At 50.5% G+C, this 23,315-nt stretch overlaps 1 protein-coding gene across 7 annotated transcripts in view; it reads left to right on the top strand.

Moving 5' to 3' along the window:
- The window catches only part of SHANK2 (SH3 and multiple ankyrin repeat domains 2), a 662,741-nt gene that overhangs the window by 421,183 nt on the left and 218,243 nt on the right, over positions 1-23,315 (top strand). For all 7 annotated transcript variants that reach the window (XM_037998869.2, XM_073008675.1, XM_073008685.1 and 4 more), the window contains one exon: positions 10,791-10,866. In XM_037998869.2, coding sequence (XP_037854797.1) covers positions 10,791-10,866 — 76 coding nt within the window. The remainder of the gene's footprint in view (positions 1-10,790; positions 10,867-23,315) is intronic.

The raw sequence follows: 23,315 nt of genomic DNA on the forward strand, positions 1-23,315 counted from the left end.
AGACTCGCTCGCCGGGGCTCCCCCAAGTCTCTCCCCCAACCCCAGATCTCACGATACTTGCGTACGTTTGCCAGCTGTCTCTGCCACGGCCACACGCTCCAGCAGCCCAACCCTGAGTGCGTGCGCTAAGCCTTCCCTTAACTACGCTCTGCCTCAGTCTCTGCGTTTGTGAAATGGGCGTCCTACGGAATTTTTCTATGGCTTGTCCTGAGCATTTCCCCGTGGGATGTCAGGATGGCTGTGGTCACCGAGTGGGCTCTGTCAATCTGTAGCTAACATACGACACTTCCCCATCTCTGCTGGGACTTCCTTCTCCTTCCTCAGCCAGGTCGGACCTGAGCTCAGCCTTCGGGGACTCTCTGTTCCCAGCAGGAGCCTTGGCAATCGCCACCGTTAGCTAAGGTCCTGCCGTGTGGCAGAGAACACAGTAAAATAACCTGCCCAGGCTCCTGGGTCCATGTTCATGTGTGTTCAGGGCTTTAGCTGCTGTGACTCAGCTCTCTGCAGTCACCTTCTGAACTGTCCTGTTCAGAATTCGCCTGCATCAGAATTCTTCATGTGTGTTTTGTTTTGTTGTTTTGTTTTGAGACAGGTTCTCACTCTGCCAGCCAGGCCGTGGTGCAGTGATGTGATCTCAGCTCACTGTAGCCTCAAACCCCCAAGCTCAAGCGATCCTCCCACCTCAGCTTCCCAAGTAACTGGATTTATAGGCACATGCCACCATGCCGAGCTAATTTGTGTATTTTTTGTGGAGATGGGGTTTTGCTATGTTGGTCAGGCTGGTCTTGAACTCCTAGCCTCAAGCCATCTGCCCACCTTGGCCTCCCAAATTGCTGGGATTATAGGCATGAGCCAACACACCCTGCCCTTCTTGTGTATTTTAAAACCTGTCCTGGAAGTCAGCAAGGGGTCTACACATCAGAAGGCCTTTCAGTCCCCTCTTCAGAACACATGGCGTCACCTTCCCACTCTCCCGTGGCATCTGTGCTTATTGTCAATTTACAAAAGTAAATTTGGGACGTAGTACCTGGGGAAAAGCATGAAAAAGCTCAGTATATTGTCATCTGGGACACTCCAGAGGGCTTGAAGGAGCGGCTCCCAGCAAAGGCGGACGATCCAAGGCCGCCTGACCCAGAAGTACTCTGTGGTCATTTGAAGTCAGCCTTAAGGTCCTTGGCCAAATCTCGCGGCCTCACTGTCTTTGTCGTGGACACAGGAGACATCTGACCCCTGCGTGTTCAGTGTCCTCTGTCTGGTCATTGTCACTGCCCTTTGACAAAAAGTAACCCAGAAATGTCTGCGGTGCGTGGCTCTCGTGGGGGAATGATTGGAAATGTGGAGGGGATGTTACTTGGTTGTCATGGTGAATACCAATGTTTAAAGATTGGAGCAAGGATACCCAAAGCCCTGCAGTGTCCAGGGCCATCCACTGGGAGAAATGGGCCACCAAGCCAGGACCTGAGATGACATCTTGGGTAATAACAGGTTCCACCCAGCATGGCAGACAGGCTGAAAAATGGCACTTTTCCGGTTGCAAGAAATACAAAGCTTACCTGAGCTGGGTTGCATGAAGAAATGGACCTTGGTCTAAGGGCGCCAGGGCTTTTCCTGGTTGTCGAGGGCAGAAGGCACAGCCCTGCCTCCTGAGGCCCTGGAAGCACATGGGTCCCTCCACTGGTGCTGTGTGGTGTGACAGCCTCATCGCCCCAGCTGTGACGTCCTCAGTGCATACCGGGAGCAGACTGTCCACGTCTACTTCAGATTCCCAGGGGAGGTTCTGATGATTGGCCTGGCCTGGCACAGGCGCCATCTCATGGCCCAGTCCTCTGTAACCAGGGCGTGGGGTGAGGTGGTACCGAGGTGGTCAGGGAGCAGGGCTTCCTCTCTGCAGAGGGCAGGGGATGTTTTCAGAGAGGCTTGTAGACCAGAACACCCAAGCTGGGTTCCTGGACAGACAACAGTAGCCAACATGACTCAACGGCTTCCCTAGGCCAGAGGCTGGGGAAAGGATTTATTTAGAAGTGTTCATTCTTCTTGTCCTCACCGCAGCCCTGTAAACTCTGCTCTTGGCCCAGGGCGCAGTTGAGAAAACTGAGGCTTGGAGGGAGGTTGTTTGCTGCCTGGGGTTGTGTAGCTAGGGAGAGATTTAAGCTCAAGCTTGTCTTGTCTAAAGATGGACTGTTGTGTATCCTTCCTCTCTCTGTCTGTCCACGTGTGTCTCACGAGCAGAGGGGACCATTGCCCATGGAATGTGGCTGGAGTGTAAAGAGGTCAGCGTGCTCACGGGACCGTGTCCTCACCTCTCACCTTCTATCTTTCTCTCTTTTTTTTGAGATTGAGTTTCACTTTGTCACCCAGGCTGAAGTGCAGTGGCACGATCTTGGCTCACTGCAACCTCCGTCTCCCGGGTTCAGGCAATTCTCCTGCCTCAGCCTCCCAAGTAGCTGAGATTACAGGTGCCCGCCACCACACCCAGCTAAATTTTGTATTTTTAGTAGAGATGGGTTTTTGCCATGTTGGCCAGGCTGGTCTTGAACTCCTGACCTCAGGTGATCTGCCCATCTCGGCCTCCCAAAGTGCTAGGATTACAGGCATGAGCCACCACACCTGCCCCACCTTCTATCTCTTAGTTCCATAACCCACCTCCTTCCAACCCATCCAAAAGATTAGCTTTTGGCCTTTCAGTGTCTTAGTAAATTTCTTTGAGAAAATTCCTCTTATTTCGTTGTCCAGAAACAGTCAGAGCCCAGGATCAGAGGCCATTGGAATCTCCCCGGATGCCCTGTCTTGGCTTCCTTGCCAAGCTGTACGGCATCCTCTTTCCAGCGGCTCTGCTTAAAGGACTATTTTAAATGCTGACAGTCTGAAGCTTGTCATGCAATCTGTCACTGCCTCTCGTGAGTCCCAAAAGGTATATGAAATGGGATTTCTAGGTTTGGCCTTTTTTTTTTTTTTTCCTTTCAGTGTAGATTTTTCTAGGCCATACTCAGAAAACAGCTTTCAGGCCCTGCATGCTCAAATGCTGCATGTGTGAGATGCCTGGACCGATGGCCCTCTCCTGGGACATGGGGTGAGTCGCCTTACACCCAGAGGGATGTGTCAGATTGACAAGTTCAAGAGCCTAAGGAATGTTTAGTCCCCACCGACCCACTTCACAGCTGAGAAGCAGAAGGCCCAGAGGGGCAAAGTGAGGAGTTCACAGCCAGCCACCGCCCCAGCCAGGGTTGTGTCCCCTGCCTCGGCAGTCCCCAGCAGGAGCTGTGATCATCCAGCATCCTGTGCTCTATCTCCAACTTGCCACGCTCAGACCCAAGGAGATGGCGTGGCCAACGTGGAATGGGAGCAAAGGGTCCAAGGGTGTGTGACTTTTACCCATTAGCTCACTTTCTCCAGAGTTACTGAGTGCCCGCTATGCACCAGGCTGTGTTGTAGGATCTGGAGAGCTAGCATTGTGGTGAAATGTGAGCCGGGGAAGGAAAGTTCCAGGCAGAGTTAAGCATGCACAAAGGCCCTGAGGCGTGAATGAGCTCAACCTGTTCAAGAGACAAAGAGGAGGCTAACTTGGCTGAGGGGACCGGGGAGGGGAAGAGTGGTGGGAGATGAGCCAGGGAGCACGCGGGGCCATGTGGCGTCCGGCTTGTGCCATAGAAGGCAGCTTGAACATGACTCTGGTTGCGTTGGGAAGCCGTTGGAAAATGTTAAGCGGCAGAGTTGAAAATCACCTGATTTACGTTTTTCAAAAGCTCATTCTGTTGGCTCTGTAGTGTGTGAATCAGTGAAGGGGAGGGGCAAGTGTGGAAGCAGGGAGATGGGAGGCTACTGCAACAGTCCGGGTGCAAGATCATGGTGGTTCAGACTAGAGTGGTAGTAACTGCTGGCCTCCATGTGTGTGGAGCACTACAAACATCGCTGAGCCCCTGCTATATGATGCGCTGATCCCAGTGCTGACCAGGAGGAAGTCCTGGTTGGAAACTTGGTTTTGACGTCAAGAAGTTTCTCCACAGTTAAGGAAGTGGGCAAATCAATACTTCCCTCTTGGATGGTTGGCTTCTCTGCCTCCTTTATCATAGGCAGAGGGATCTCCTCTGAGACACATAAAGTGCATGCCGCGATGCCATATTCTGGCCATGCTTAATGGGATCCATTTCCATTGCCTAGTAGGTTGTTTTCTCCTTTTCTCCTAGGAAGTACAGCCATTCTCTCCGAGGAGGCTAAACTCAGCCTTTGCCTTGATTTTGTCTGATCTTCCCTCCTGTACTTGCTAGGATGATTTTGGTTGCTGGTGACAGAAATCCATCTCTGCCTAGGATGTACTGGCCCACAGGACTGAGAGGGCTATGGAGGTGTGTTTCAGTCAGCTTGGTCTACATGAAGCTGCAGTAACAAGCATTCCCCTGGGCAGGTCTGAGTGCAGCAGTGTTGACAGCTCATTGATCACAACCAGTTACAGATTTTGTTTGTTCCTTCTCCATTCTCAGTGCTTCACCTGACTAGCCTTCAAAAATAAAAAGTAAAAAGTACCCCAATCTCTGTGGTTTGGAACAACAAAGGTTTCTTTCTCATTCTCGCCTTATGCCCATCATACATCAGCAGGCGGTGACTTGGGGACCCAGACCAATAGAACCACCAGCTTCTCCAATGTTTTGGTGGCCATGCCCGAGGGCAAAAAGACAATGCTGGTGGTGGGGGTCTTGCATTTGGAATTAAAGTCTCCAGCCAGGAAATAACATAAGTCACTTCCTCTCAAAGTTCACTGGCCGAAGTTAATTTCAAGGGCTTACTCAACCACAGGAGAGCCAAGAAGGTAGTGTCTGACCACATACCCCCTGGTGGAAAACCAGAAGTATTTGATTAGTAGCTTCAGTGACCACCAGAAGCCACAATCCGGGGACTCCTGGCATCAAGGTCTTTTAGGCCCATCTCTCCCTGCCCCAGACCTTGAACTTGGTTCTGCCTTCTGCTGTGAGCTGGCTTCATCACTGGACTCCCTCCCTCCCTGTGCTTTGAATGGTGGCCATAGCCCGTGTCCTTCCATCGCATCTCTAAAAGGAAGCCAAGATCACCTTCCTCAGCAGTCAGACTATAGAACATCTCAGAAAAAGGCCACGTGGCCTTGCGTGGGCCATGGGTCACTTACGGCTAATGACGGGGCCTAGGAGAGTCCAGCAGGATCCCTAGACCACACCCACATGTACACCCCTGTGTGCCGGGTGGCCTTGTTGGCCTCCTGAGGGCAGCCTCACCAGGACCTTCCCATGGTGAAGGGAAGTGGCTGTGTCCCCAGGGAAGCTATGCGGCCATGGCAGTTTCTTAACCACGTGGTACAGCAACGCAACTATTAAACGTATTACTGCATCATTCCTAGCTCTTTCCATTGTAAACAACAGAAAGCCAAGTTTTTTAATACCACCAAGGATATGCATTTGGTTTGTACAAGTGAGAAGCCGGGCATGGCTGTGTCCAGGGTTTCCACCTGTGTCTCTAGGACAGTCGCCCATCTCTCTAGGTCTCTCTGTCTCTGTTCCTGCCCTCCCTCCTCCCCCAGCCCTGTGTCATCCTGCACGTGGGCGTCCCCCTCAGGCGGCTGGCCTCCCTCTGTGTCCTGAGGCGTGGGAACCCCAGCAGCAGGAGTAGGATGGCATTGTCCCCACTGGGGTCCTGGGCCCCTACCCTGATCCCGTCACTCACTGGGATCAAAGGGACATTCCGGCTGGGCTCCCATGGCAACTGCTGGAGCCCAGGGCTGGGTGGTTGGGTGGCGAGGGGCAGGGTGCCCTCACCTGACCACATGGCTGGAACTGAGAAAGGACTGATCCCACAGAAGATAGGGAGGATGTAGCCAGCAGGGTGAGCAGGTGGACGCACAGCCGAAGGTGCAGTCAGCTCTGAGGCAGCATTGACCTCAGGCCCCGGCACCTGGGAAGCTGACCTCTCAGCAGCGGGGAACAGCCAGCATCCTTTGTTGTCATTGGTGCACAGGGAGGCTGGTGTGGCCCCTGACCTCCTGCTCCTCCCCTCGTCTGTCTCAGGGTGTTTTATTTGTGACCCACATTTTCACCAGTGAGATCCAGGGAGCCTTGGGAAGGGGCAGCCCAGCAGCCCCTGCCTCTCAGTGCAGCGCACAGCAAGTCCCAGGGGGCCAAATCTGGACAAGCCATGAGGTGTGCAACTGTAACATGGGACGGGGTCCCAAGGGCCGTCTAGCCCACCCTGCTCTTTCCAGGTGAGAAACTGAGGCTGCTGAGAACACGTCCACAGGACGTGGCAGAGTCAAGAAGGCCACCTGGATTTACGCGGGTCACTCATTAGTTGCTGCCTCCCAGGAATCCCGTATGGGCGCTACCCCTGGAGGCTGCACTACAGTGGGCTCTGCTACTTCCTGGCTGGGGGACCTGAGGCAACTCACTCAAACTCTCTGAGCCTCCCCCTCCTCACCCGTAAATCAGACACAGCAACATCAGACAGGTGAAGCACACACACCTAGAATACGTGTGGGCCCTGGTGAGTGGATCACCAGCTGTGGCCGTTGGTTGCTGTCAGCTCTGGTTGTAGAGGCACAAATCTGGGGTCAGAGGCCCACACTGCTGCTCATGGACTCCGTGACCTTGAGAGGCCACCTTAGGAGGCAGAGGTTTCTAAACAAATGTATGACTATGACAGCATTAGTTAACATAACATAGCACTTTCAACATGCCACACGCCGTTCTAGTGCCTTACACGTATTGACTCCTCAATCCTTCCCCTTTGAGGAGGGGCTGTTACTAGCATCATCCTTTTAAAGATGACATGATGAGGACTTGCAGCCAGTAAGTGGCAGAGCTGGGCTCTGAATCGAGCCAGCCTGGCCTCGGAGCCCACATCCCTCATCATTGCACTCTGCTACTTCTGTAAACCAGGGACGGGAAATCTGCTTACTTTGGGATATTGTGTGAGGACCAAGTAAGGGTAAAGACTTACTTTTAATGAAATGAGATAATTTAGCAGAGCATTCCACACTTGACAGTACATAAATATGTCTTCTGCTGCAGTGATGATGATAATGATTACAGTGATAATGACAATGATGATGATGGTGAAGAGGGTGATTGTGGTGGCCATTGTGGTTGATGATGGTGATGATGACGGTAGTGATGATGATGGTGGTGAAGAAGATGATGGTGCTGATGATGGTGATGGGGGTTGTGGTGATGATTAGTGGTGGTGATATGTTGGTGGTGTTGGTGTTGGTGATGGTGGTGATGATGTTGGTGATGATGGTGAAGACGACGGTGGTGGTGGTGATGGTGATGATGATAGGGGTGATGATGACGGTGGTGATGATGGCAGTAATTATGATGGTGATGATGGTGGAGATGATGATGGTGGTAATGGTGGTGATGATGGTGGAGATGATGGTGGTAATGGTGGTAATGGTGGTGATGGTGGTGGTGATGATGGATGGGGTAATGGTGGTGATGGTGGTGATGCTGGTGATAATGGTGGTGATGATGGATGGGTGTAATGGTAGTGATGATGGATGGTGGTGATGATGGGAGTAGTGATGGTGGTGATAGTGGTGACAGTGATAATAATCTTGTCCCTTAGGATCCCTTTCCTGTCCCTTAGGGCCATATCCCAGAGCCCAAGTATAACTATCTCTGGGAACCAGGAGACAGGGAAGGCCTGTGTGGTGGGATTCTTTTATGAAGCAGTCAGAGGTAATGTTCCTATTAAGGGCTCCTTTTTCTGGCCAGACACGTTGGCTCACGCCTGTAATCCTAACATTTTGGGAGGCCGAGGCAGGCAGATTACGAGGTCAGGAGATCAAGACCATCCTGGCTAACGTGGTGAAACCCTGTCTCTACTAAAAATACAAAAAAATTAGCCAGGCGTGGTGGCGGGAGCCTGTAGTCCCAGCTACTCGGGAGGCTGAGGCAAGAGAATGGCGTGAACCTGGGAGGCAGAGCTTGCAGTGAACCGAGATTGCACCACTGCACTCCAGCCTGGGCGACAGAGTGAGACTCCATCTCAAAAAAAAAAAAAAAAAAATTCCTTTTTCTTACAATTTTGATACCAGAGGGGAATTTACTGTTCTTAATATCCTTACTGAGCCAAATGTAAAACTTGGTGAATGTTTTGTTAGTCTACACCCTTCTTCTCTTTGTTTCAAGTTTTGTTGGTCCGTGAAACTCCAGTCTGGGACACACTGGCTACCTTACCTAGCTTAGAAATGGTTCCTTTACTGAAATAGTCTTTTCTTCTGGTAAACACACACACACGCATACACACACACATGTGTACAGTACACACACATGCATACACACACGCATGCATGCACACAGACGTGTACACACACACACGCACACATTCCACTACACACTCTCCTCTCTGCTTCTGGCCCCTGGCCTCTGATCTCAGCCAGGATCCTGCACCAATCAACTGGTAGTGCCCAGCAGTTCCCTAGACAACCAGCGCGGAGCTGCCACGTGGGGGTGTAAGGAGCAGAGGCAATTAACAGTAATAATAACAATTAGCAGCCAGTCCCTGAGGCCCTTCATTGGCATTGTGAGCTACTCTGCTTAAACCTATGGAAAGGTTCAAGTCTCACTTGTCCCTGCACGTGCATGGCCCAACATAAATGTCACAGGGATTGCCTGACCGTGTGCTCCTACCTCACAGTTACCCACATGCTGGGCCCCTCATCCAGCCTGTGGAGCCTCAGCACCCTGGGACTCCTCCTTCACCCCATCCCTGGGATCCTGAGCACAAAAAGCAGAGCCTGAGGCTCTGCCATGCTGAATTCTTCCAATCCCTGCACACAGGGCACAGGCCTGGCTGCCAGGTAGACTTCATAAATGATGATTGGAATTGGACCTGTGCAAGACGCTGGATGCCAGGGAAGAGGAGGACACAGGTGTCCTCCTGCACCTGGGCATATTTGTTGCAGATGCCAAGCACTGGGGAGGTGTGTGCAGCTTGGCTGGACCGGTGCGGGCTTGGTGAGGGCCCTGTGCACTCTGACCAGTCTGATGGTGTATACTGTGTTTTTATCTGGTAATTGTGCAATGCGTCTTTTTGGTAGTACTAGCAGGGCTCCCACGGCCCTGAGCAAGGCTTTGAGGAGTGGCATTCAATGGAGTGAGGGCAGAGAGTGTCCCTGGCTGCACTGGAGGTGATGCAGAGCGGAGTGTGCCCCACTCCCTGGGTGGTCATGGTAGTTAAACTGTTGAATAGTCAAGCGACACTTTATAGCAGGGCCTGGTACACAGTCAGTGCTCAATAAATGTCAGTGATGATGATGGAGATGGTGATGATGTGGCTGTTCGGGGAATCCTGTTGTGTTTTGTAGGAGCCTCAGGTGTTTGTGGGGAGCAGTGTGGAAGAGGTGGAGACAGCTGGGAGCTTCCAGGTGGAGGACCCGTCTGTCCTGCACAGGCAGGGCACTGCTAAGGCAGCATTAGCCGCTGCATCAAATTAATCCAAGGTTGCAGCCTAATGTGGTAGAAATGCAACACTTGCTTACGTAAGGGTCCAGGGCACTGAGACCCAGCTGTTGACCCCAGGGTCTCAGAGGCCTGAGCGTTGAGCCGGCAGAAGCAGGAAGAGAGAGTCGGGAGAGAACACTGGCTTCTAAAAAGCCTAAGCTTGGAAGGGACCCTTCCCACCCTGCTTGTGCTCACATCTCAGTGGTGAGAACTAGTCACGTGGCCACATCTGGGTGCAAGGGAGGCTGGGAAATGGAGTCCTGGGCTCAACACCACCCCCTTTCCTGCCCCCAAGGGCAACACCACACCACTGGAAAAGGGAAAGGGTTCTTGGAACGTGTGCTTTTGGTGAACAGCTGGCTGCCTCTGGGCACATGAAAGGTGTGGAGACCTTTCTCAACTCCCTCAGTTTACTTTTGAACTGCAAATGTGCATTTTGGGGTTTGAGCAGAAAAAAAATGCTTTCGCCTCAGAATTTGGGATGGAGGAGGCTAACAACAGAGAAGGTTGTTTACAGAGTTTAAATGAAACTTTGGGCCATTTTCCTGAAGTCAGTTGCATAATTTCTTTGGATGTTTTGCAGGGTTTAGGTAGGAGATCGTGCAGGAAATCCTGTTTGGGAGGAAAGTAAACAGGAACTCGTGAGCTGCTATGTTTTATGTCTTTTTGTTGTGGGTTTGTTTTTTTTTTTTCTCCCTCTGACGCTGAACTATCCATTAAATCTAATTACACCGCTCATATCATTTCCCATGAAATTTATGTCTCAATCTGCTGAGTAAGGGGAACAAGCAGAGGACTTAATTAGAAACGTTAATCATGTGGGTTTGGTGCTTTTTTTTTTTTTTTTTCAGGAGAGAGGAACTATAATCAGGAAAATGACAATAAATGTTCTTTCTTTCCTGAAAGGCAGTTGTCTGCAGGTTTTCAGTTTTGCTGGAAGGCTCACCACGGCAGAATGCTGTTCTAGTGGATTCCATGAGCTGAGTGGGCTGCCCTGTCGTGGCCTGAGCTGGCCTGGCCCTCTCGTCTTCACAGGCTGCTTCCTCCTGCCTCCTCTGGGAGATGAGGCCTGTGGGACTCTGCGTCCCTTAGCGAGCGGTGCTCCTGACTCTTCAGTGGTCAGCATTGGGGTGCACATGCATTCCCCAAGTTTCTCAAAGTCGGGCCCCGGACCCAGGCCTCATTTTCCTCCAGACTCTTCCCCAGGACAGGGCATCTCACATTTTGGGGAGTTGGTGAGAGGGCCCACCAGCCTTGTGTGCTGTGGGTTCAGAATTTGGGGACCATGACTTTTCTGAATGGTGTTTCTCTTCCCTCTCTGTACAGAAACCCGTGCTGACCGCAGCAAGAAGCTTTTCAGGCACTACACCGTGGGCTCCTATGACAGCTTCGACACTTCCAGGTGAGACGCGCTGCTTTCTCTTCCAGGACCCTCTGGTCAAAGCTGTTTGTCTGTGCTGCAGACACGCTGGACCACTTTACATGCAACTTTCAGGCCCCTCGTGTCTGCCTCCTGCTGTGTGTTACCAGGCTAGGACTGTGGAAGCCACTGTCTCCTGGAGCCCCTGCCTGAGAGGTGTACTTGGTGCCACCTTTGGTTTGTGTCCAGCCAGAGCACACCTGTGTGGTGGCCCCAGGGAGAGGGCCGGCTGGCATTGTTTTCACGAAAGCACGCAAATGTCAAGGATGAAGGCAGTGGGCCACAGGAGCCTCGAGGCAGTACTGGGGTAGTGGCATCCCCCAGGGGAGTATTTCAGATGCCTCAGGTCTGGGTTTGTGCCTCCTCTGCAGTCCTCAGGTTCTCATCCATTCCTGCCACTTCTGCTTAGGTGGAATGGCTGTGAGGGAAGGAGGCAGGCATGCCGCCAGTCAGCCAGATCTTCTAAGCACAGCAGGTTTGGGTTCGTCTGATGTGTGGAAAGAGCCCTGGCTCTTTGACAACATGACTGGCACAGGCACATGGTTGGATTTTTCTGCAGAAACCACACCTGTGTGGCACCAGCTGTGGGGACGTCCTTGGGTCTCTGCGCCCCTCTGCCTGCAGGGGAGGTTGAGGCTGGGGGGTGTCCTGCTGGCCCCGAGTGTGGGAAAAGACCCCTCCATGTGGGAAGCTCCAGATGGAGGGTGCTTACTGGATATTGAAGCTCAACAGGTGCCAGCGTGTGAGGTAGAAAAGAGAAGGAGGTGCAGATGCAGGCCCCAGGGACATGAGGGTCCTGCACCCAGCCCTGCTGGCTGAGGAGCCTCTTCTCAGAAGCTGACCACACCCGTCTCCTCCAGAGGTGGGAGGGTCCTACACTGAGTTCTTCCCCAACCTCAAGGACATCTGTGATGAGCAGCCCAGACCCCTGCCCTCGACTCTTACCTGCCTGTGGAGGGATCCAGCTGGGTTGGCTGACTGGTTTGTTTTTGTTTGTCTATTTTGATTGAGGTAAAATGTATGTAACCTAAAACTTACAATTTAAAGTGTACAATAAGGTAGCAGTTAGTACGTTTACAGTATTACGCAACCATCACCACTATCTGCTTCCAAAACATTTTGTCACCCATTAGCAGTCACTCCCACTCCCATTGCCCCTCCCCAGCCCCTAGCACCCACCCACCTGCTTCTGTCTCCGGGCTCTGCCTGCCTCAGTGCTGTGCGTAGATGGAATCAGCTGCTACATGATCTTTCATGTCTGGCCTCTTCCACGCTGCCTCATGTTTTCAAAGTCCATCCACATGGTGGCATGCATCAGTACTTCATTCCTTCCCCACCCCCAATTTTTTCTTATTGTGGTAAAATACATGTAATATAAAGTTTCCTATTCTGACCACTTGTTAGGGAATCATTAGTTTAGTGGTATTAAGAACATTCACAGCTTTGTGTAACCAACACCACCATCCAGCTTCAGAGCTCTTTTGTCTTGCAAAGTTGAAACTCTGTCTGCATTAATGCAAACTCCCCACTCCACCTCCCTCAGACTCCAGCCCCCCACCTGTTTACTTTCTGTCTCTATGAATTTGATGACTCTAGGAACCTCAGATGAGTGGAATCCTGACGTATTCATCTTTCTGTGACTGGCTTCTTTCACTAAGCATAATGTCTTCGAGGTTCATTCTTGTTGTAGCATGTCTGGATTTTCTTCCCTTTTTTAGGGTTGAATAATGTTTCATTGTATGGACGGACCACATTTTGCTCATCCCTTCATCTGTCAGTGAGCACAGGTTGTTTTCACCTTTTGGCTGTCGTGAATGGTATTGATTGCTGTTGATATTTGCATGCAAGTATGTGCATGTACTTAGGAGCGGAATTGCTCATTGGACTCAGTTATAATGCTGACCTGTCCCAGCCGCTTCTCTCGTAAATGAGATGTGCTATGAAAGGAATGCTACAGCCAGGAGAGGAGCCGGTACCCCTCCAGGGAATGTCACAGACTTTCCAGGTCTTGCTACACTTGCCCACTTTTTTACGTTGAAGCCCAGGTGTGATCCATGACCTGGTCACAAACACAGCCCTAAAAGGCAGCTCAGGGGCTGACCCCAGTTTCTCCTGATGAGCCTTTATTTGGGACAGATGAATCATTTCTGCAGCAGTAGCCTGTGGAAGTGGACCCTGGGCAGGTGGTCATAGTCAGTGGGCCTATCACACTGTGATAGGATCTGTGATAGCAAGCAGAGTCTGCACAATGGTCCCTAGTGCCTGAGGCTCCCCACAGAGGAGCAGAGGAAGGACCTGCCTGGGAAGAGAGACATCTGTGGGCCAAGCTGCCTGGGGTCACGTAGCAAAGGTGTGACACATGGCTAACAGCAGGGCCAGAAAGCACCAGGGACATGGGCTGGAGTTCAGCCAAGAGAAGACTTGCAGAACTATTGTGGCTGTTCAGGCTGCCTTAGGAGGTAGTGAGCACCCCATACTGGAAGGAGCCAAGCAGGGCTGGGGATTCTCTTGCCAGAATGTCATAAAAGATTGGACTGGATGACCTCCAAGATCCCCACCAACTCTGCATCCCTGTTTTGGTGTCCAGACAAGGACTATTGTTTTACATGTATACCGAACACCTGCTCTGCCAGGTCCTGGGACCTCACCTCAGAGAGGAGGAACATGCAGACCACACTGGGGTCAACTGGTAGCTTAAGCAAATGGTGAAAAGCTTCAGCCTTGACTAGAGTTAGGAGTCAGCTCCAGCACTCCCATGGTGAGGGATCAGACAAGCTGTGGGTCTTGTGTGACCCTGTGTTCCATTGGAAGAAACAAGAGTCATAACAGCACTGCTTATCCACCCCTCCCATGCGCCACCCACCCTGCATGGAGCATAGCCCCGTTCATAGCTGAGCCTCCCAGCGAGCTGGTAATGCAAGTGTTACATTCCACCTGCTAGAGGGACACTGATGAAGGGAAAGGAAGGCCAAGTCAATGAGCATCTGAGCCTGAATATGAGGCCTGATCTGTGAGCAGTAGAGCCCTGGCACTTGGGTCCTGCCTTCCTGTGGTGAGGAGGGTACTGCCGAAAGCCAACCTGGGTTGAGGGAAACTGACGAGGAGGAGGGCCAGTGTTTTTTGTGGTGACAGAGTCAGCACCTCCTGAAGCATTATTGGGAGAGATGCGCATAGATGGAATCAGCCGCTACGTGGTCTTTTGTGTCTGGCTTCTTCTACTCTGCATCATGTTTTCAAAGTGCATCCGCACAATGACACACACCAGTACTTCATTCCTTCCCCGCCCCCCAATTTTTTCTTATTGTGGTAAAATACACATGATATAAACTTTCCTATTCTGACCGTTTTTACGTGAATCACTAGTCTCGTGGTATTAAGACATTCACTGTGTTGGGCAAGCAACACCACCATCCAGCTCCAGAGCTCTTTCATCTGGCAAAGTTGGAACTCTGTCTACATTAACGCAAACTCCCCGCCCCACCTCCCTCAGACTCTGGCCCCCACCTGTCTACTTTCTGTCTCTATGAATTTGATGACTCTAGGAACCTCAGATGAGTGGAATCCTGATGTATTCAGGATGATGGTATTACCTTTGTTCATCCCTGACTGTCTGAGCTGGTTCATAACAGGTGCAGGGTTAGCCTGAGGGAGCCCACCCTGCTCAGGACCAGCAGAACTGGCCTCGACCAGACTGTGAACCTGTGAGCATGGCAGGGTGGATGGGGGACAGGCAGTGCCGACAGTGGGTGGGTAGCACGGATGGAGGGTGGTTAGTGTAGGCAGAGAGCGGGCAGTGTGGAAGCAGAGTGGGTGGCATGGAAGGAGGGCCAGCAGCATGGAAGTTTGTGGACAGAGATGAGTAGGTCTTGTGCACCCCTGTGACCCTGAAATGGCATAGCTCTGGAGTGGGTGTGGAGTGAGAGGCTGACTGCCAGCTTCTCCAGGGGAGCAGGAGGAGCATCTGGAAGTCATGGTCACCAGGGCATGGGTGTAGAACAGCCTGTAGCTTGCAAACACTTGTCGACATTCATGTTGCAACTAGACTAATGAGCAGCAGAAATCTGGGTGCGGTGCCAGCCCCGTGGGCCAATTATCCAGAGTCGGCTGTGGGGTCGCAATCTAGGCAGACGGCACGGGGCTGAGGCCACCCCACTGCTGATGCAAGTGTAATGAGAGAAAATGCCATGGGAAGTGAGACTCAATGGAGACATTTTCTGAATCAGTCAGGAGGTTTCTCCCCTTCCCACCTCCTCTTATGTCAAAAACTGCTCAGAGTCTCAGAGCTGGAGAGCCAAATGTTAAAACACACCAGTTCATTAGGGAACATACTCAGCTGTTCCAGCCAGTTCCCTCCCTGGGATTCCCCTCCACTCACCTGGAAAACAGTGAGAGAAGGATCTAGAAATGGCCACATTAATTAAGGTCAAACAACAGAGGCTCTAAGGGCCATTTCTACTCAGGACTTTACAGATATTTCAATGTCATTTTTAAAAAACATGTCTCCACTCAGGGAATGGGAATCTTAAGTTCCCACTCCTCTTTAACTGAATACCCAGCCTCATCATGGGATACCCAGGAGAAGTCTACCTGGTGGGATGGGGAAGAACTCAGGGTCTTGCTTTAGGCTGAACAGACTCCATTTATACATTTATACATCCATCCTTCCAACCATCCACTCACTCAGCCATTTATCTTTCTATAACTCATCCATCCACCTATTCATCTATCCACCCAGTCACCTGTCCACCTGTCCATCTATCCACCCATCCATCTATGAATCCATCCATCCATATGTATGTCTTTATCCATCCATGCATTCATCTGTTCCCTCCCCCATCCACCCATCTACTTACCCACCCATCCATCCACCCATCTACTCATACATCAATCCATCCATCCACCCAACCACTGCATTCATCTATCCATCTGTTTAACCAGTATTTATCAAGACCTAACTATTCTGGGAGCTCAGGATATAAACAAGGTAAGCACATTCTTTGACTTCAAGTAGGTTACAGTCTAATTAGTAAAAGTACACAATAAAGTTAACAAATGAAGCAGAGGATCTCCCTTTGTAGTTGACGCTATGAAGCAGACGAGTGCTGTCATAGAGTCCTGGGAGGTTGGGTCATGCCAGCTTTATGTAGTGATGCCAGGGATCGAGCATCTCCCCGAAGAAGTGACTTTTGAGTTGAAACCCAAAGACTGAGGAGGAATCAGCCCTCAAGAGAAGGTTCAGCAAGCACAGAAGCACTGGGGTGATGAGAGGATTCGACGCTGCAGGAATAGCCATGGCCTAGGAAAAAGTAGAAGCAGTAATGTCAGAGAAAGACCTCGTGCTTCATGAAAGGAGTTGGGTCTTCTCGCACTTGCAGTGGAGGCATTGGAGGGCGTTAGGCAGAAGTGACATCATCTGAATCACTTTTCTGGAGGAAAGCAGATGGCAGGATGGATGGAGTCCAGTGAGGAGCCCAATTGCAATTATCCAGGCCAAGCAACAACGGTAGTTGGTGCTGGTGGAGGAGGTGGGGTAGAGAGGTGGATGGAACTGAGGTGTAGGATGAAGTTAGATTGGAAAGGGGCATGGACATGGGGGTGAGGAAGAGCACGGAGGACTTAGCTCTCACCTTCTCTTGGTTTTCGCAGGGAGGAGCTCCCGGAGGCACATCCTTATTGGCAGCAAGGAAGGAATATGTCCATTAATGCTACTCAAGGAAAGGGTTTAAGAAGGTGCTGAGCATCTGTTTTTTGTTCTCCCTTAGAGAAAACCAGTTTTATCTTAGAGAGTGAATTAGAAGGATGACAAAGTATGCCTGTTCACCATTGAATATCCAGTGTCCACAGCTCCCCATTTTCATGGCTTTTGACCTCACAGCCCAATTTTTATCTTTTGTAAATCAGTAATAAGAAATACACATACCTGGTTTAAAAATTCAAGATATGCAGGAAATTGATAGAGTGTGAAGGGTAGGTCTTCCATCTTTGCCTTCTAGTCCCCAAGTTATTCTCCTTACGGAGAATCTCTGTTGCTGGGTTTGTGAGGATCTTTCTAGAGAAGGACCCTGCAGCTAGAAGCATATATGCATATTATCTGAAGCCTTCTAAAGACCCTGAGAAATCACTGGTCCTAAGTTTTCTCTCTGGCTTTCCAGCTAAGTAACTATGCAACCTTGGGTAGCTCACCTCCCCTCCCTGAGCCTTCAGTTCCTGTTGTTTGCAAAGTAGAGCTGCTTCCAACTCATTCTATATCTCCAGTTGTGTTCGTGTTAAGGATGAATGAGAAAATATGTTTAGTACTTGCAGCTCCTAAGAGGCATGTGCTATATAAATCCAGAGGGGTGCTGAGTTGTGAGCAGCGTGTGTGGGTAGCTGGCTTTCCTTTGAAACCCTAACTCTGCGCTCTAGAAGACTGCCTCAGTGTGTAGGTTGTAAGAACTGAATGGCAAGAAACAGTGACTTCCCCCCTTCTTCCTCCGCCATTATTTTGTGTTTTTATATATTTTTTTTATTATTTCTTAGACTTGAAAAGAAGGCTTTATTCCTGAGTATGTCTACTGTCTGGACACAGAAGGAAGCACACCCCATTTGTTCATTACTCTCAACTGAAGGCTGGGCCTCGCAGTTAATATGGAAGCCCTGATAGCAGCTTCTTTGAGGCATAGTTTGGGTCAGGGCAAGAGATTATTTCACTGTTTATTTCATGCATTTTGTGTATTTTTATTTTTTTACTATTTATTTATTTATTTTTGAGACAGAGTCTCGCTCTGTTGCCCAGGCTGGAGTGCAATGGCGTGATCTCAGCTTACTGCGACCTCTGCCTCCCAGGTTCAATTGATTCTCCTGCCTCAACCTCCTGAGCAACTGGAATTACAGGCATGTGCCACCATGCCTGGCTAATTATTTTGTATTTTTAGTAGAGACAAGGTTTCACCATGTTGGCCTGGCTGGTCTCAAACTCCTGACCTCAGGTGATCCACCAGCCTCAGCCTCCCAGAGTGCTGGGATTACAGTCGTGAGCCACTGCACCTTATTTTTATTTTTGCAAGTATATAGTGCTTTTGTAGTTTTTTGAAACAGAGAGGTATTTCTCTGGGTACGGGCAAGGGAAGGCATCACAACCACAGATGACCCATCTCTTCCTTCATGCCCTCCCAGCATGGTAAAGATGGTGGCCGGGGCCAGGTCTCCATCTGGGTGAGTCATTTCTCCAGGGAGTGCTGCTCTTCTCTGTGGTCTCTATTGTGATGGACAGCCCTCCCAGTGCCTAAACGGGGGACCTGAGTGTCCCCCTCCTCATTCTCCCTTGCTTTCCTCCCTCGCCCCCTTCTTTAGTCCATCACAAGGGTCAAGGAGTCCTACCTTCTCCTTGTCCTCCTGCTGTTTCACTGGGCCGGCTCCTTGGCTCTTGTCCGTGTTCTCTGTTCTCTATAGCACCCCACAGTCTGGCTGCCCCAGGGACTCCTCCCCTCATCCATTCTCAGTGAACTCTCAGTTTCACATTTTTCCTTCCTCCATAAATTTTCACCCAAGTACTGCATGCATGTAATGAAAGCAACTAATTAAACTACAGAGATAGGGCTAAGAGTAGAACTAAATTATTGTCTGCCCACTCTGACCCAGCTTCATCCACACAGCCCCACTTGGCAGACAAAAAACAGTTTTTAAATTAGGTCTGCTTCATTCTTCTGGTGAGTACCTTCCCAACATGATGATTACTCCCATATTTCTTAATTTTAAAATGTGAAACATCCTTGACACATTGCTGGAAAAGATGAGGCTTTCGTAGTTTGACCCTCACCTCCAATTTTGAATAGTTCTTGCCAGTATGCTAATGGATTACCTTTAAATAACATTCTCAAACTTCCCTCTCTTGTTTATTGCATTTTAGACAATATCACTTGACCTTTTGGTATATTTATATTTATAGGTTCTAAGTTCTGTCTCCAAGTTGGACTCAGAAGTTAAAAAACGGTGGAGGGTGGACACAGTGGCTCACACCTGTAACCTCAGCATTTTGGGAGGCCAAGGCAGGAGGATTGCTTTAACCCAGGCATTCGAGACCAACATAGACAACAAAGTGAAACCAAACACACACACACACACACACACACACACACACACACACACGGGAAGTATTACATTATGATGATAATACAAATGGGGTTAGGATTCCAATTCCTCTTTACAGACCTGTGAGAAGAAGAGTATTAATAGTATCACAACCCAATGAGTTTTTTTTTTTCTACTCTATTAGTGGTTCAGAGTTAATTCCACATTTCAGCTGAATATTCGAATCATCATTTTCAACATGAAGATTTTATTTTTCCTGGAGTTTCCGATTGCCTTTCTTTTTCTTGTGGGAGAAAAATTATGGCTTCTTTTTTTTTTTTTTTTTTTGAGGTGGAGTATTCCTCTGTCACCCAGGCTAGAGTGCAGTGGACGGATCTCAGCTCACTGCAAGCTCTGCCTCCCGGGTTTACGCCATTCCCCTGCCTCAGTCTCCCAAGCAGCTGGGACTACAGGCGCCCGCCACCTCACCCGGCTAGTTTTTTTTGTACTTTTTAGTAGAGATGGGGTTTCACCGTGTTAGCCAGGATGGTCTCAATCTCCTGACCTCGTGATCCACCCGTCTCGGCCTCCCAAAGTGCTGGGATTACAGGCTTGAGCCACCGCGCCCGGCCTAAAATTATGGCTTCTTGAGCATACCACTAAAATATCATTCTTTTTCTGATGTATCACTGGAATCTGTCCTCTTCTTGTTGGAGTCCTCTGACATTCTGCTCCAATTTGAACTCCTGTTCTCAGTACACAACGGTCATCCTGCAGTTCCACTTCACTGAGCTAGTGGATACGTGAGTTGCTTCTTGTCTTTGCCCTTGTTCTGTCAGGATACCTCCTCAACTTCAACAAAAGGTAACTGGAATGTAACCTCCATGTCTGGAAATTCCCTAGTTATCAAATGTTCTCTGGGTTGTAGAACTCTAGCTTCAAAACCATTTTCCCTGTGAACTCTCCAGGCATTGCTTCATCACCATCCCATCTCTACTCATGGCTTAGAGCCTTACTGACTTGTCCTCTGTTGTCAATTGCTGAGAGAGGAATGCTGACATTCTCCAATATTATTGTGTGTTGTCTATTTTCTCTTTTCAGTTCTCTCAGATTTTGCTGCATGTATTTTGAAGTTCTGATGTTAGGTTTGTACTCATTCAGGACTGTTATGTCTTCTTGGTGATAGGCCTAGGCCTGGGAGTTCAGATGCCTGGGGGTTCTGTTCCCAGTTCTGAATTGATCTTTTTCTCATTATTCAATGTTCCTGTTTATCCCTGGCAGGTGAGAATTGCCAGTAAGAAGTTATAGCACTGTCTGATTCTCATTCCACTGGAGGTAGGGACCCTTTATTTTCCTCTCTAGAAGTTTGTAAGAATGTCATATTTTCTACTTTTTCTTAATATTCTGAAATCTGATGGCGGATCTGAGTGTGGGCTTCCTTTACACACTGAGCTCACTGCTCTGGAGGCTCCTCCAGACTGAAGCAGCTTCCACTTCAAGAAGGTATTTTATTACCTCCTTGACAATCCCATCGCTTCCTCTTTCAGTTCAGCCTTTCTGGATTTCCTCTAGTAGACCATTTACATTCTCCCCATTTGTCACTTATTCTTTCTCAAGATTTTTTTCCCTGCCTTCTTGTTCTATATTCTGGGAAATATCCTTAACTTCCAACCTGTCTATCTAAGTTATTGTTTTGTCAATCACACCGTTACTGTCCAAGAGCTTTTCCTTTCAACAATGGGATAAGCTTCTAAAGCTTGAGAGAAGTGGTTCCTGGATCTCTTTGGGAACAAACCAGTCAGCCAGGTATGGGCAGATCTCTGCACGTAGCTGCTGTCATGGCAGAGCTCAGGTGAACTGAACGTTCCTCCAGGTCAGACACCGAAAAGAGAGGCTTAGAGACTTGCTCCTGGCCCCACTCCCACCAGAAGGTCATAAGCAAAGATAGACCTAGGTTCTCGTGCATACCTATGGGACAAGTAGTAGGATCCAAATTGAAAATTGAAGTGCTGGTGAGTTTATATTGAAGTGAGGTGCACAGATGACCAGGTGGTGGAACTGTGGTAGGGAGAAATGGTCTCAGGAGCGCAGTGTCCCTGCTGAGTCGTGAAAGGGGAGGGGCCTCTCTGGAAAGGCAGCAGTGAGGTGCAAAGGGCCTAGGCTCGTGAGTTACAAACCCCTATTCCCTCCCAGCCTCTCCACCTGCCAGCCCTGTAACAAGATCGTCCACTCTCAACTCTGCGTGTGCCTTCTACAAATGAACATTTGTGATTCTGCCTCTGTCACGGAGCTTTGAGATTCAGATTTCATAGATATCATCTGTGAAATATATAATTTCAAAGAGCCGAACACAAGGCTGACACTTGCTGTGTGTCCTGGGTACACAGTGGGTCATGAGTCTCTTGGGATGGTTGGGGCTGCTGGTTTGGCTGGGCCAGGCTTGGACTCCTCCTTCTCCAGTACTCGGTGATGCGAAATTAGGTGTGCTCTGACCTGGCCAACTTCCCCTTGCAGTTTTATGATGTCAGGTGCCTCACTTGGGGACTTTGGACCTTGGCCCCAGACCAAGGTGAGGGTAGGTTTTTCTGGCTGGAGGTATGCTCAGACCCTCTGAAAACAGCTGGATGGACTCTGAGGGTGGAGAGGGGGAGGGGCCTCCTCACGCCCTGCAGGGGGGACCCAGCTGAGCAACTGTTCTGCACTGGGGATGGGCACACTTGGTCTTCGGGTTGGAGTGGGTGGCCCCAGGACCACTCCGGCTGGAGGGTGGGGAAGCCAAGCTCTCAGCAGCCTGGATACCTCGTGATGGCCTTTTCTGTGGGGCCAGGCAGGAAGGTCTGGCTGCTTTGTTCTGGACCCAAGGCCCCTACTTTAGGGCTGGGAGCTGAGTTCCTCACCACAGGAAGGCTCCTGGCTCGGAGCAGCTTCAGACCGCGTTTAGTACATGTCCCAGGTGGCGAGTGGTTGGATGGGGAGGGCACCGGCGGTGGGTGGGGCCATTGGAGCAGCAGCAGAGGAGGGCCTGGGGGACTGGGATTCAGCACCTTCAGGTGGGGTCCCACTGAGGGTACTCCCAGAGGCCTGCCTTGCTCCCCACCTGGATGGGGCAGGGGCCCCTAGAGCTCAGGAGCTCGGCTCAATAGCTGCAGAGGAATCTCCTGTCTCCTAAAATCCCTGAGCCCCTCTGGCAGGCAAAGGAGAGGACTTACTCATGTTCTCTCTGGAGCTGTTCCTGACAACAGCTGCCAAGGCTTACCTCTGCCTCCATACCGCCCCCCCCCAACTCCCCGCCCCCCAACCCCCGCACTGTACCTGGCCCCTCTCGTGCCCCTGTCTTATATCAACCTTGATTGGTAGCATTTGCTGATTTGGGTGGTGCAAATCACCCCACAATGGCCCATTCTGAGCTGTCAATGTGAGGTCACTGAGCAAGCTGGAAAGAGGTGTCCACAGTCAGCCCTGGTAGCTCCTAAGAGCCAGCTCTGGCTCATCCCTGGGCAGTATCTGTGCCTCTGCACCCCTGCTCCAACCTGTGCTCTGAGTCTTACACAGGATAATGAAGTGTGCTGATCTGAAGCTCCAGCAGGCGGGTTTCAAGCCTGATGAGCCTAGGCCTGGGAGTTCAGGTGCCAGGGGTCCTGGTCCCAGTTCTGGCATCACCTTCCTGCACGGGCCTTAGTTTCCCCATTTGTAAGATGGCTACATTGTAAAATGCCTACATCATCGCCGAGATCTCTTCCGAATATAAAAGTCTACACATTGGGCCTGAAACTGCCATAGCCACTGGTCAGTGGTCACCATGAGTGAATGCACTTTAGACAAAACTGCAAACCCTGAGACAGGCTGGGCAGGGTTGGGATTCCAGGGCCTGACCCAGAGTGGGCAGGGGTGGCCAGAGGGCAGCCCAAGATGGGCAGGAGCACTCTTAGTTGGGGTCCAGGCACGGGCCACCAGTGGCATACAAGGCCAAGGGGTGCCTCTCCAGGGAGCAGATGAGGAGACTGGTTCTGGAGGGGTACCCAAGGCTGTGTCTGGGAAGTGGCAGGCTCTTGGGAAGTGCTCACACTGATCCCCGCCTCTGGCCAAAAGCCTGGTGTTCTGGGCCTTCCTCCAGGAAGCAGGGGGAGTCTTTGGTGCCTGACTTGGAGAGCTAGAGTGAGAAGCAATCAGACCTCCCTGACTCAACATTACCTGGGCCACGCAGGGCAGCCAAGGGTTTGATCTGTCTTTCCTCTGCCCACCCCTGTGCTTTCTATGCCTGTGTCTCCTCCAGGATAGGACCAGGACTGACTGACTTGTCTCTTTCTCCCTGGCATCTGGCACAGGGTCTGGCAAATGTCCGGCTCTCAGAGAATGGGGAGATGAGTGGAGGGAGAGGTGAG

Source organism: Chlorocebus sabaeus, chromosome 1, assembly GCF_047675955.1.
Source record: "Chlorocebus sabaeus isolate Y175 chromosome 1, mChlSab1.0.hap1, whole genome shotgun sequence".
Classification (NCBI taxonomy): domain Eukaryota; kingdom Metazoa; phylum Chordata; class Mammalia; order Primates; family Cercopithecidae; genus Chlorocebus; species Chlorocebus sabaeus.